Raw genomic sequence first — 14,613 nt, forward strand, 5'->3', positions numbered from 1 at the left:
TGGCCAGTCAGTTCTCATATTGCATGTTATTCCATTGTTGATCTACTGGAAATATTTACTACTAGCAGTATCGCCCGGCGTTGCTCGGGTTTGTAAGGGAAATAACTATATAAGCATCTTTAGAGATGTAAAGTATAATAGCCATCTCAATATGGCTAACCACAAAGGGGGGGGGGTTACTGTAGCTTTTTACGTTCTGAGATTTAATAATACATTTTTAGAGAGTTACTTCCCTTATATAATAGCAAAAAAAATGCATTAAAAATGGGAAAAAATGATGGTAAATTTTTTTTTAAATCGTAGACTCATCCTAGACGCGCGCTAATACCCAGAAGGGCTCGATATGAATCACGACTATAAGATACCCAGTTTTGGTTAAACTGCACCGCAAAATGTGGGAGTAGTTAGGAATCTAAATCATAGGAGACAGACACAGAACTTGACTTTTATATATAAAGATATTCATGTGCAGGCTGTTCCATTGATTGGATCAACAGGAACCCTCATTGTCGTAACCGACGGAGTGACGAAGAAGATGTATATGTGTTTGTGTATGTGTGTACACAGACACACACACACACACACACACATGCAAGACAGGTTCTATTCAGTTTCCATCTACCAAATCCACTCACAAAGTTTCGGTCAGCCCACGGCTGTAGAAGAAATCATTTGCCCTTGCTCAAGCTGCTGTACCGTAGGCTTGAACCTGAAACCACGTGGTTAGGAAGCAAGCTTCTCAAAGGCACAGCCACACTTCTGCTTTCACAGACAATTAATCCAAATTACCAAACCCACTAATTATCTGCTATTATAGAGAAGTACATGTAAACTTGGTATCACTAACTTGGTACCATTCAGCTGTCATCAAATGCCAAACTAACAACAGCTTTGCAGTCTTGTATTCTTTTACTCCTTGCAGTCATTGGTGCATGGCCATACTGGGGCAACACCTTTTAAGGCTTTAGCAGACCTGGTATTTCATTACTTGTTAAATGTTTTGGTATAAAAGGCTACACTGACATACTTAGGCATACACACATCTCTCTATATATATATATACTAGCAGTATCGCCCGGCGTTGCTCGGGTTTGTAAGGGAAATAACTATATAAGCATTTTTAGAGTTATAGCAAAAAAATGGAAAAAAAATTATGGTAAATTTTTTTTTAAATCGTTGACTCATCATAGACATTTTTAGAGTTATTTCCCTTATATAATAGCGAAAAAAATGCATTAAAATGGAAAAACATGATGGTAAATTATTTTTAAAATCGTAGACTCATCGTAGACGCGCACTAATACCCAGAAGGGCTCGATATGAATCACAACTATAAGATACCCGCTTTTGGTTACACTGCACCGCAAAATGTGGGAGTAGTTAGGAATCTAAATCGTAGGAGACAGACACACAACTTGACTTTTATATATAAAGATATCATCATCATCGTTTAACGTCCACTTTCCGTACTAGCACGGGTTGGACGGTTCGACTGGGGTCTGGGAAGCCAGGGGCTGCACCAGGCCCAGTCTGATCTGGCAGTGTTTCTACAGCTGGATGCCCTTCCTAATGCCAACCAGTTCTTTTCTACTCTAGGCACAAGGCCTGAAATTTTGGGGAATGGGAGCCAGTCGATTTGATCCACCGCAGTACACAACTGGTACTTTATTTATCGACCCCGAAAGGATGAAAGGCAAAGTCAACCTCAGTGGAATTTGAACTCAGAATGTAAAGACAGATGAAATACCACTAACCATAGCTTAGGGAGGTGGGCACATTTGGGCCTTCTGTGGAGTTGGGCGGGTCTGCTGTATAGGGTTGGCAGCTGGAGGTAGGGCACCAGACTCAAGGGTTACCCCAGGCACCACACATTCTTGTAACACTTTTGTGTTGAAGGCAGCCATAATCAATACAGAAGAAACCAGTTGGTAGGTAAGGGGAGAGAGAGGTGAGTAGGTAGGTAATACACTGACTGTTTGATCAGGGCTGACTAAACAACAAAACTACCAAGCTGTTTGTTAGACATTGTAAGGCTTTCTTCTTCTTCTGCTTAGCTTTCAATCATAAAGATTATTATTCACGCTCTCATGGAGCCTTAGATAACTGGGGGAAGAAGGAGGAGGAGGTAATGAAATGAAGGCGGCAAAACTGGGTTTGGGTTTACTGGCAACTTGCCTCAGTATATTAATAGTAGTAGTAGTAATAATAATCCTTGCTATTATTGACTCAAGGTCTAAGACTTTAGGGGAGGGGATAGTTACATCGATCCTAGAGTACAAATAATGCTTATTTTATCAACCCCAAAAGGATGAAAGCCAACCTCAGCAGCATTTGAACTCAGAACTTCAGAATACTAATAATAATAACAATAATCCTTTTTACTAAAGGCACAAGGCCTGAAATTAGGAGAAGGGGAATAGTCAATTACACTGACCCCAGTATTCAACTGGTACTCATTGACCTCGAAAGGATGAAAGGCAAAGTCAACCTTGTTGGAATTTGAACTCAGAATGTAGCAATAGGCAAAATACCACTAAGCATTTCACCCGGTGTTCTAACAATTCAGCCAGCTCACCACCTTAATAATAATGATGATGATAATAATAATAATAATAATGGTCACTTCCATCGATTTCACCATCTGAGTATTTGAAGAAAAGGATTAAAAAAAAAGATACTGCATCTTATTTGTAATGGATGAATGAATGAAATTCAAGATCAGGTATGGATTTTGCTATGAAGTCACAAAGGTGATTTTGATTTTACCTGCAATTGGACAAAAATGTGTCTGTTGATTCCAGAACAAAGCTCTTTGTTGTCCTGTTTCTTCATCTCAAATTGTTTCAATGCATCATGACACATTTTACACCACTCAGATCAATCTAAGCAACAACCTTCCCCAAGCTGTTTAAATCAAGCAGTAAAGAGTTTAGCGATTGCTCCAACTTGGCCTTATACCTTAGCAGGGGTCTTCCTTTACTGCTGAATCCCTCTACTTATTGGCCTTTCAAAAGAATTTTCAGAATGCGATCGTGTTGCATTTGAGCGACATCTCCTGCCCATTTGCACTGAATTCTCAACAGCAGGCTTTCAATACTGGGGATATCACATTTTTCTAAAAATTTTGACATCTAATATCTTATCTTGCCATTTTATGTCGCAGATATTGCACAAAGAATGCCTATGAAGAGTTTCAAGTTTCTTTACATGTCTGTCTTAGGGAGTCCATGCTTCAGCCCCATAGAAAAGTGTGTTCAAAATACAAGATTTCTACAAAGTTATATTAGTTTTCAAACTAACATCAGGTTCGTCACAGAAACGATGAGAATGTTTATCGAAAAGCATTTGTAATCTTAGAAACTCTCTAACTTTGGTTTCATCATGAAGACAACTCTTAAAGCTTTCCATACTTCAAAGATATTCAAATGACCTCACCCATTTGAGTGAATCTGGTCATTTAAATCATCATCATCATCATCATCGTTTAATGCTTGTTCTCCATGCTAGCATGGGTTGGATGGTTCCACTGGGGTCTGGGAAGCCAGAAGGCTGCACCAGGCTCCAGTCTGATCTGGCAATGTTTCTACAGCTGGATGCCCTTCCTAACGCCAACCACTCCGTGAGTGTAGTGGGTGCTTTTTACATGCCACTGGCACAGGTGCCAGGCGAGGCTGGCAACGGCCACAATCGGATTGGTGCATTTTACGTGCCACCGGCACAGAAGCCAGTCTAGGCGGCGCTGGCATCAGCCACCTTCAGATAACAACAACAACAAAATCCGCTAACACAACCATAAGATCACATACATCTTTTGAGGAGGAGTGGATAAGGAATGGCTTTTGAGCCAACAATATTAGCTGAAGAGAATATACCTCGTTAAGGGCAGGCATCATCAGCACCATACATGCATAATACAGTGATTAGAAAAACTAATCAACTGAGAAGATTCAAGCAGTTAGTAATTAGAAATTCCTGATCAGATGCAAAGCTTATGAAGCTTCTTGCTCCAGTTTCACTAACAAAACAGGTTTCACTTCAACTTCACGGTTGAGTGGTCACCAATGACAAAAAAGAAAAAAAAGGCCAGTTCTACTTGAAGAAACAGACCATCGATCCCATCCCTGTTTTAATGTGTGGTGTGTATTGGAGCAGAAAACATTACTTTGGTTGTTTGTTTGAAATTATTATTTATGTTCAGCAGGTAAAACTGATAAAGTGCTAGATTGACTAGAATAGGTTACTAATAGCTAAATAAGTAGATGTTTAGGTAAATAATATTTGAATAAAGAATAATGAGAATTTCTTTTACCTGGTGACTGATCATTTGGTGGTTTAGGCTGAGTAATAAATATGGTTATTTGGCTGTTGACTCTGGCGCCAAAACTGAACCTACAGCAAAGAGAGACAGGCTACACATAAATCTCTCTCTATACAAAGCTGAAGTTGTCTGTGTGTGGCAGGTTTGGTAGCCTTCTACTAACACTACCTCCTCCGAAACCCTGCAGCACAAGTTGACCAAAATTGAGAGAATGATAGAAGAAGGCTTGCTCTTCCTTCCGTAGAAGAAAAAATTCAAATCGGACCATGTTAACACCAAAAATTATTTACATCAAAAAGGTGCTTTTTTTTCTACGAAAATCCCTATTTTGTACGATTTTTTTACTACTGTGTTGCCATTTTTCGGTGTATTTCAACCAGAAAAACGTTCACTTAAAGAGAATAACAAGCTACATAATACAAAACTTTTACTTTTCAAAAATTCTTATTCTAAAGGGTCGAAACAAACCCGAGCAACGGGTTTGATACTGCTAGTATATATACAAATTTCTTTTACCTGGTCTTAGGTCACACAGCTTGACCCCCAAAAGGATGAAAGGCAAAGTCGACTTCAGAGTTTGAACTCAGAATATATGTTGACTCTGGTAAGAATTGAACCTACAGCAAAGAAGTATAGATTGCATGTAAATCAACCACATTGAAAGCACCTGTTTTCATTCAATCACCAAAGTTGAGCAACAAGGAACCCAGTAAGAATTCAATGTGGATGGCTGCTTGGTAAGTGTAGGTCCTGGAAGCATTGCTTGGCTGTGTGGTTAAGAATCTCACTTTGCAACCACATGGTTTGGAGTTCAGTCCCACTATGTGGCACCTTGCGCAAGGGTCTTCTACTATAGCCCTGGGTCAACCAATGTCTTGTGAGTTAAGTGAATTTGGTAGGCAGAAACTGTGTAGAAGCCTGACAACTGGTGTTGGTTCATTTATGTCCCCATAACTTACCAGTTCAGCAGAAGAGACCACTATAAGTTCCAGAGTTAAAAATAAATACCAGGGGTCACTTTATTCATCTAAACCCATCTTGGTGGTGCTCCAGCATGACTGCAGTCCAATGATAAGAAATATAAAATTTAGATAAATAATTGTTTCTATTTTAAAGACATCAGGCCATCGATTTTTGAGGGGAGGGGCATTAATTGATTACATTGACCCATTACTGGATAGAGACTTTATTTTATCAATCCTGGGGAGATAAAAGGCAAAGTGAACTTCAGTAGGATTTGAAGTCATGAACCAGAAAAAATGCTGCAAAACCCTTTTTTCCAACACTTTAATGATTTCGCCAATCCACTGTCCTTAACCCTTTCATTACCAACCTGGCTGAAACCGGCTCTGGCTCTGTGGTACAAATGTCTTGTTTTCATAAGTTTTTAATTAAAATCTTCCACCAAACCTTAATCACAATTTATGTTCCTAACACTAGCTTAATGATAACTAAGTTATTTTACTAAATTCTTCATTATATTTAAAATTAATTGAAAGAAACACAACATCTCAGAATAAATACAGTAACGAAAGGGTTAATTGGATAAATAAATCTGTATATGGCCATGGTGTGTCCACATTTAGGGTTTACATCACCAGTCTAGAACATCTATCATGGTCAACAGATCAATCTTTGGGAAACTGTTCAGAAAAGTGCAACCAGATGACCACCCCCCATCAGGCGTCTACCATACTCTGAACGTCTTGCTTCCCTGGGCAGGAACACATCAAAGCTCAGATGTCTGGCAACTGACTTGGCAGACATCCACAAGATTCCCAACAACAACCTTGGGCACCATTTTTTGATGTTCGTATATTTAACCCTCATGACTTTCAGAAACATTTTTTTTGTTTTTTACTCTCAGAGTTGCTCAAGCATGAAATAAACTACTTCCATGCATCAGTTGTTAGCTGTGAAGACCCTACATCTTTCAAGACTTCCATGCTTCCTGAAATTCGTCAACACCACACCTGATTTCCCCTCCCCTCGTTTCTTCTTCTTCCCTGTTTTTTTTTTTCTAAGACTCATTTACCGTTCATTTCCTGTGCATCAGTCTACATCCTGTTCGTGCACTCTTGGCAACTTTTTCTAACGAATTATAGTCTACCTGAGTGGTATATACAATAAGTTCATTGTATTATAACATCTGTCAATTTCTTTTACCTGGCCACAGGTTACATAACCTGTTTAGGTCGGGGAATAAATATAATTATCTGGGTGTTGGCTTTGGTAGGAATTGAACCCACGATGAAGAGGAATAGCTTACATATACCTAAATAAGCAGATGTTTCAGTACAGAGTCCTTGACTAAACAATAATGTAATTCTTGAACCCCAGTCCCAGGTTACACAACCAATTTAAGTTGAATAATAAATAGAAGTGTGAAGGCACGTGGCCTGGTGGTTAGGGTGTTGGGCTTGCAGTCATAAGATCATGCTTTCAAGTACCGAACCGAGCAGTGCATTGTTCTTTAGTAAAACACTTCGTCTCACATTGCTCCACTCCTGTGCACTCAGGGTCAATGAAATAAGTACCAGTTGTGTATTGGGGTCGATGTATTCAACTTGCCCATCCCCTCAGAATTACTGACCATGTGCCAAAAACTAGAAAGAATTATTTATTTATTTATTTCAGGTGACAAAACTGTTAGCATGTTGGACAAAATGTTGGGTGGTATTTCTTCCGTCTTTTCACATTCAAGGTTCAAATGACACCAACATCATCTTCACCTTTCATCTTTTCACAGAATATTGAAATAAGTACCAGTTGAGCATTAGGGGTTGGTCTAATCAACTAGTTTCCTCCCCCAAAATTTCAGGCCTTGTGCCTAAAACAAAATCAATTATTTATTTATTTATTTATTCATTTATTTTGTAATGTCTGAAAATTCCTGAACCAAAATGAAAATAGAATTTGCTACAGAAATGTCATTGATAAGAAAGTAAGAATGAAAATAGCAACATAACCAGACAAGTGCCAAAGGAGGAATTTGGTTCTTACATTGGCAAAAGGCCTCGAATTTGTAGGAGAGGTAGCGTCAACCTTTGTGCTTTATTTCACCAATCCCAGAAAAATCAAAGACAAAACTGAATTCCATGGAGACCAGTTTTTCAACTTTGCTTTTCATCGTTCTAGTGTTGTTAACCCTTTGGCATTTAAACCAACCATATCGAGGGCCAAATATTCAACCAGCTTTATGTTCAAACCAGTCAGATCCAGCTTATCACACCTACCCTACAATGTCATTTTAAAAGTAAACAATCACATCATTGAAATCTTAAAACTGTGAGACAATGCATGATTACATTATTTACATTTGACGGATATTTGTCCTCATCTTGTTTGTTGTTAACACAACGTTTCAGCTGATGTACCCTCCAGCCTTCATCAGGTGCCTTTGGGAAATTTTGAACCTGGGTTCGCATTCCTAAGCTATTTTTCGATGTTGTTATTATTATTATTATTATTCAGGTCACTGTCTGGAATCGAACTTGGAATCTTGGTGTTAGTAGTCCACGCTCTTAACCACTATGGGCATATGGCATAGTGGTTAAGAGCACAGGCTACTAACCCCAAGATTCCAAGTTCGATTCCAGGCAGTGACCTGAATAATATTAATAATAATAATAATAATAATAATAATAATATGCCCTGGTGCAGTACCAGGCAGTGGCTCTCATGGCTTCTGATCTTAACTGATTGGAAGTGTTATCATGTACATTGTTTTGTCTTGGTATAAAAGATGGACTACAGCAAATATTCTGCTCAATACCACAGATTTGCTTGTCAGTTGTTTGACCTTAACCAGTTGAGCATGTCCCTTAGTGACCGACAATATGTGCATCTCTGATCCCAAGCAGAAGTAGTGGGGGAGCATCATAGTCATGTGTTGAGAGGGATTCTTAGGGGTTTGAATAATTCACCTCTGGAAAGATGGGTGTTTCATTCAACATCCTTAAACAACTCTTATTCAGGGACCTTTTGAGTGGGATGGGTTACTCAACCAGAAGAAAAAATTCTAACTGGGCCCCATCTGTTTATCTTGATATGAGATCACCATGTCACGCACATATGGTTGTGATGCATGTGCCCGGTGTGCCCTTATCAGACGGGTAGTCATGATGGGTATACTGGGCTTTGTATATTTTACCCCAGTGTCACTTTGATGGCATGCACTGCTCTCTCACTCAATAATAATAATAATAATAACAACAATGACATCGAAAAATACCTTAGGAATGAGAACCCAGGTTCAAAATTTCCCCAAGACACCTGATGAAGGCTGGAGGGTATATCAGCAGAAACATTGTGTTAAGAACAAACGAGATGAGGACAAATATCCGTCAAATGTAAATAATGTACATAATTCCTCATTTGTTAAATATAGAACTGTATAATGCATGATTAGTTCAAAATAATTGTGGCTGTGTGGTAAGAAGTTTACTTCTCAACCGCGTAGTTCTGGGTTCAGTTCCACACCATGGTACCTTGGGCAAGTGTTTTCTACTATAGAAAAGTGATATGACGACGACGACGACGATGATGTGATCACAAGAACATAAACATACAGGTCTCCACAGCAGGTTATACTAGTGGACCACAAACCACATAAAATATACGCCACACACCACACAATATGTGCCACTAAACTGCAATAGTATAAACGTTACCATGGCAATACATACCACTAGGCCATAATAACAATACCACCGAGTGCTAACACATACCACTATCACCATGAGAGTATATAGCCCTGGGATGCAACATCGTAAATAACCACACAAAGGCTACAATGCAATCTACTTCCCTTTAAACAATGCACAATGGGTCCTTCGTGAGGGTTCCCTAAAGCGTTATTACTACTGTAAGTAGCAATTATTATGAAACCTAAGATTCAAATAGATTAATAACAGAGATACCTTACTTTCAGCAACAAGATACCCGCTAACACCCGTACCCCGATACTAACGAATACCTGGTTTCGTTTTCGACTGCCCTGACATCGTTCACAGAGAGAGAGCCACAAAGAGCAAAGAGAGGGTGGTGTCCCTACTGCTCTTCGAGTCTACTTCAAAAAATCGACTGCCCTCTGTCTCCACTGCAAACCTACTGCTGCTCTCTGAACAAGGCTGCAAAGCTCCTACTGTTTGTTATACTTGCTGGGCAGGTGGAATTTCCTCTTCCCTTCGCTGATATATATTTATCTGTCTGGTCTCTTCTCGTTTTTTTCCCTCTCTCTTTCATTCTCCGCCGTTTGTCTGTCTCGTCACTTGTGTTGTGTTTTTGCTTCGGGAAGAATCTAACTTCTAATCAGACATATTGATTAGTCTCCGTCTAGAATCGCTGCCGTTTTGCTGCTTTTGTCTATTCTACTCTCTCTGTATTTAAGGACCGATATCTCATACTTATGACCATGGAATTCAAAAAAGGGGTGAGTAAAGAAACCGCTTCATTTTATTATAACAGTATTCGACCGATAATTGACATTTTTTCTTTTTACAGCTTTCTCTCATTCTTCACACTTCGATACACCCAAAAGAACAAGCATGGACACACGAAACACAAGCAATTCTTATATATATATTCATATAAACACACATGCACACACGTTATATAAATATATACATATATATATATATATGTGTATGTATAAAGTGCTAGAATTATCTAATTGCTGGTGCGCGTAATTGTTCCCACTTTGTAGAGAACAGTTTGCCCTCGGATGTTCCCCTTCGGTTGTTAGGCTTATTTTCGGAGGGAAATCTATAAAAAAAAAAGCCAATCAGTCTATTTAGGGGTATAATTTGTATCTTTCAGAATATTTCCCTTCACCTGACGAACAGCCAAGTCTGTCTTTTTTTTACCTGTAGCTTGACAATCTTCACTGTGGCGAACACTTAATCATTTCTTGGTCGTTATGTCTCTTATATTTTTCAAATACCTTCTTAATGCTGTTAATTAACACCTGAATAATTATCATTAGCTCTCGATGTAATTAATTTTCACACTTCATGTTCATAACCAAACCATTTCTCTCTCTCTCAACTTTGATTTAATATCTAGCTATACACTCTATGCAACGTATTGAGTTCTTCGCCAGATGTTTGCACTAACTTTGATATATTATTGATTTAATTGATATATTTGTTACATCACTTCTCTCTCTCTCTCTCTCTCTCTCTCTCTATATATATATATATATATATATATTATATCTATGGTAACGTTACCCTTTTTAATACCCCCTACACACAGCTACGGCTACCTTTTAGCATTTCTTCTTCTTAGTTTCTGCATTGAAGCTAGCAAGGCAAAACTTATTCATGGACATAACGCAATTATACGAGTCATGTGTGTACAGTACACCCCAAATGTGTAGATGTATGCGCACATATATATATATACGTGTGTGTGTGTGTGTTGCATTTTCTTATTTATACATTATGTGCGCGAGACGTGTGTGTGTGTATATATATATATATGTGTGGGTGTGTATTATTCATGTGTGTGTGTGTGCGAATGACAAACACTTGTCTAGTGATGGCGGCAAAGACAGCCTTACTCTCTCTCACTCTCGCCAGACTGTTTATTCACAGACAGTCGTTATTAAGATGAACCGACCGAACCCCCACCCCTTCCGTCCCACCGCATCTAACTCCATTAACTACAACAACATCCTGGGGCCTCAAGTATCTTCCCCAGTCCCCCCCCCCTCACATCCTTTATACCCTACCCCCACTCTGGCCCCGGCTGCCAGGGTTTTTGGGGGTTTTTTTCTTTTCCTTTTTTGACGTTTCTCACCTTCAAAAAACCAACCACACCAAATCAAACTCGCAGACTTTCATTGTTTTGAAGCCTTTCCCCAACTCCACCCTTTTTTCCCCTTTCCTTACCCTTTAGATCACCAAGTTTGTTATTTGGCCTTTGTCCCCCCCCCCCGGCTTTCCAATAAATTGGGCCAGCAATTCCGCGCGCACATGTCTGGGGGTGTGAATGGAAAAGACAGAATTGTGTGTGAGTGTATATATATATAATATGGCACACAAATTAAAACTCTCTCTCTCTATATGTAATATATATATATATATATATATAGGTACTACTTGAGAACAGTGGCCCCGGTGCGCGCACTCGTGTAATCGCGCATCCGCGCTAGCTAGTCGTGACTAGTCGATCCTACAACGACTACCTAGCAAAATAAATAAAACACAAAATAAAGAATTTTTTTACACAAAGTAAGGATCGACTAGTCACGACTAGCTAGCGCGGATGCGCGAGTGCGCGCACCGGGACCACTGTTCTCAAGTCGTACCATATATGTATATATATATATATATTATATATAGAGATATGAAAGAATTCCATATATAGATATTTAGATTGAATGTATATATCTATCTGTCTGTCTGTATGTCTAAGGAGTGTGTGTGAGGGACAAAGAGAAACCGGGTATGTGTGAGATATATGTATGTAACGTGTATGTAGAATGTTGCTGGGAAAATATATATAAGCTATGAAGTCGGTTTGAAAAAACTGTCTAGTGCTCGGATATCAATCTCGTGTGTGTTTATAACATTTGAAATTACCTCCTTCAATAGGCAGCGTGTATATATAATACATGTGTGTGTACTGACAGGTTCAAACGAAGATTTGCAGTGGCTTAAGGTTTTGTGACGTAACCATTTTTTTTTTCCTTTTTTGTCACTGAATGGTCTCGACACATGGGCCAAGTCTGAGAACTTGTTTGTAGTTAAATTGACCTCAATACATATATATATGTGTGTGTGTGTGTATATGTATGTAGCCCGCCTTTTCGAAGTTCGACCTGTTAGAAATAGTAGCCAAATCTTTTCCAATAACACTTTATTATCTTAAAAAGAAAAATGAAAGGACACATTCAAAAATATATTTCTGGCTGTGAAATAAATGAAAAGAAAAAGTCTGCGATGGTTACAGCTGGAACATCTTTGCTCCTAGGTCAGCTTAATCATCCGACTTGAAGATAGATGCCTAATCTTATCTTTAATAGTATTAAGACAACACAAGCGCTCCATATGAGATTGTCTTCGACTTAGAACAGAAAACGAATTTACTGATATTCTTCAATCTTTTCTTTTTCTACTTTGACCGGCAGTTATCAAATTACGCGGTCTTTCTTTCAAGACCAGACACTATGTCTACTCTGTCCAATTACTAGACTCCATAGGAAGCTCACTTGTAACAGTTCAACAGGGGAACATTTATGCTTTCACTATCAACTGCTGTGTATTGACCCCCAAAATTCCATCATCTGAGTTTATTGTAGTTACCTCCCTTGTTTTAAGAGTTTCAACACCCTTCTCCTGTGGAAGTTTTTCTCTCCTAATTACATGAATAAATTCTCTTGATTGAAGCTTTTCATCTCACCCCATTGCAAATGTTCAACCTCACAGTACTAGAAATAGCAAGCAAATCTTCCTCATGTGTCCCAACAGTCTTAAACACAAAATTTTAAAAATAGAATAATTCAATAGATTATGTAGTTCTGCATTCACTGAAAAACCAAAAAGAGATGGGCACGGTTGGAGTGCTGTGCGTGGCACTTTGGGCAAGGATCTTCTTCTGTAGCCCTTGGCTAACCAATTCCTTGTGAGTGAATATGGTTGGTGGAAACTATGTGGAAGCCCATCAACTATCTGTCTGTCTGTCTCTATCTGTGTGTGTATTTGTCTCTCCAACAATGCTTGACAACCAGTGTTGGTCTGTTTACATCCACATAACTTAGTAGTTAGACAAAAGAAACCAATAGAACATGTGCCAGCCTTTAAATAAATACTGGGGTTGATTTGTTTGACTAAAATCCTTCAAGGCAGTGCTCCAGCATGGCCACAGTCCAATGAATGGAACGAGCAAAAGATAGATAAATAAAAGAAAAGTACAATAGATGATGCAGTTCTGCATACACTGAACAAAAGATGGGATGGGCACGGTTTGGAGTGTCTTTGATCAAGGTCTTCTCAGGGTACTGACCTTGTGTGTCGTCCATACAATTCAAAATATTAGGTATAATAGTGTTTCTGCTATTCACCCTGACCGTTGGGGCTGCATCATTCTCTCTCCCTCTCACTGCAACGACTGACACGCATGACCAGCTCTATAGTCTCTCTGCCCGTTCAACCACGACCAACAATGGCCCCTCCTTTAAAAGTCCCCAATCACTGCATTTCAAAACTATCTTCCTCTCATAATCTTACCACTTCTACTCCAGTTTCACCATCATAGGGGGAAACCTACAAAGACATGGGTGCTGTCCCTTCTACTCCACCTGCAACTAATTAAAAATTGCCAGTACACGTGGAGTGGGGCACTCACCCAGTTTGCTAGGAATAGCAGCTAAATCTCCGGTAGAGATTTTATTTACAAGGACTATAAAGCAAATCCGAATGACTATTATCTTCCTGTTTGCTAGTCTGTCTCAGTGTTGGTCTGCCTCTGCCTGTCTGATGGTCTATCTGTGTCTGTATCTATCTTTTGATCTGTCTGTCTATATCTTTGTTAGTCTCTCTGTCTATCGCTATCTCTTTCTCTATCTATCTTATTATCTATAGCCCTGTCTGGCTTGACCATATTCTCTGTCTGTCTAGCTTGTCTATCTGTCAGTCTAGCTTGTCTATCTGTCAGTCTAGCTTGTCTATCTGTCAGTCTAGCTTGTCTATCTGTCTGTCTAGCTTGCCTATCTGTCTAGCTTGCCTATCTGTCTATTTTTCTAGCTTGCCTAAGTATGTCTAACTTGTCTGTCTCTGTCTGTTTTTCACTTTTTCTTTCTTTCTATGTAAATTTTTATATCTCGTGGGTGTGTGTGTGTGGATGAAATCATTTCCCCTGTTGCAAACCTACTTTTCACAAACATAACTTATTATGGCTCGGTTATAAATTGCACTGATGCAAGTTATAACAGCAATTTCATGTTATTTAAGCTTCAAACAACATCCAACATGCATCTCTCTCTCTCTCTCTCTCTCTCGTTCACACAGTGAAAAGAGAGAAATGTCTGTGAACGCTGACCTTTTCAAGTTCTTCAGGTTAGTCGAAAGCCATGAGAGTCTACCAGTGCCGTATTACAAACAACAGCAACACACTTGACATGAATAGGTTCTGTTGTTTTTATATCCTCGTTTCACTTCCATCCAGATCACAGTTACATGATAACGATGATGATAACGATGATGATACGATGATGATAACGATGATGATAACGATGATGATGAAGATGGTGATGATGATGTCTTTCTATTTTTTCTCATGAACCCATT

At 39.0% G+C, this 14,613-nt stretch overlaps 1 protein-coding gene across 1 annotated transcript in view; it reads left to right on the top strand.

The window, feature by feature from the left end:
* The first annotated feature begins 9,547 nt into the window (after positions 1 to 9,547).
* LOC115224129 (dihydropyrimidinase) overlaps positions 9,548 to 14,613 on the top strand; it is a 260,763-nt gene continuing 255,697 nt past the window's right edge. The window contains exon 1 of the mRNA XM_029794941.2: positions 9,548 to 9,752. Coding sequence (XP_029650801.1) covers positions 9,729 to 9,752 — 24 coding nt within the window. The 5' untranslated portion in view covers positions 9,548 to 9,728. The remainder of the gene's footprint in view (positions 9,753 to 14,613) is intronic.

The sequence above is a fragment of the Octopus sinensis genome, linkage group LG24 (genome assembly GCF_006345805.1).
Source record: "Octopus sinensis linkage group LG24, ASM634580v1, whole genome shotgun sequence".
NCBI lineage: Eukaryota > Metazoa > Mollusca > Cephalopoda > Octopoda > Octopodidae > Octopus > Octopus sinensis.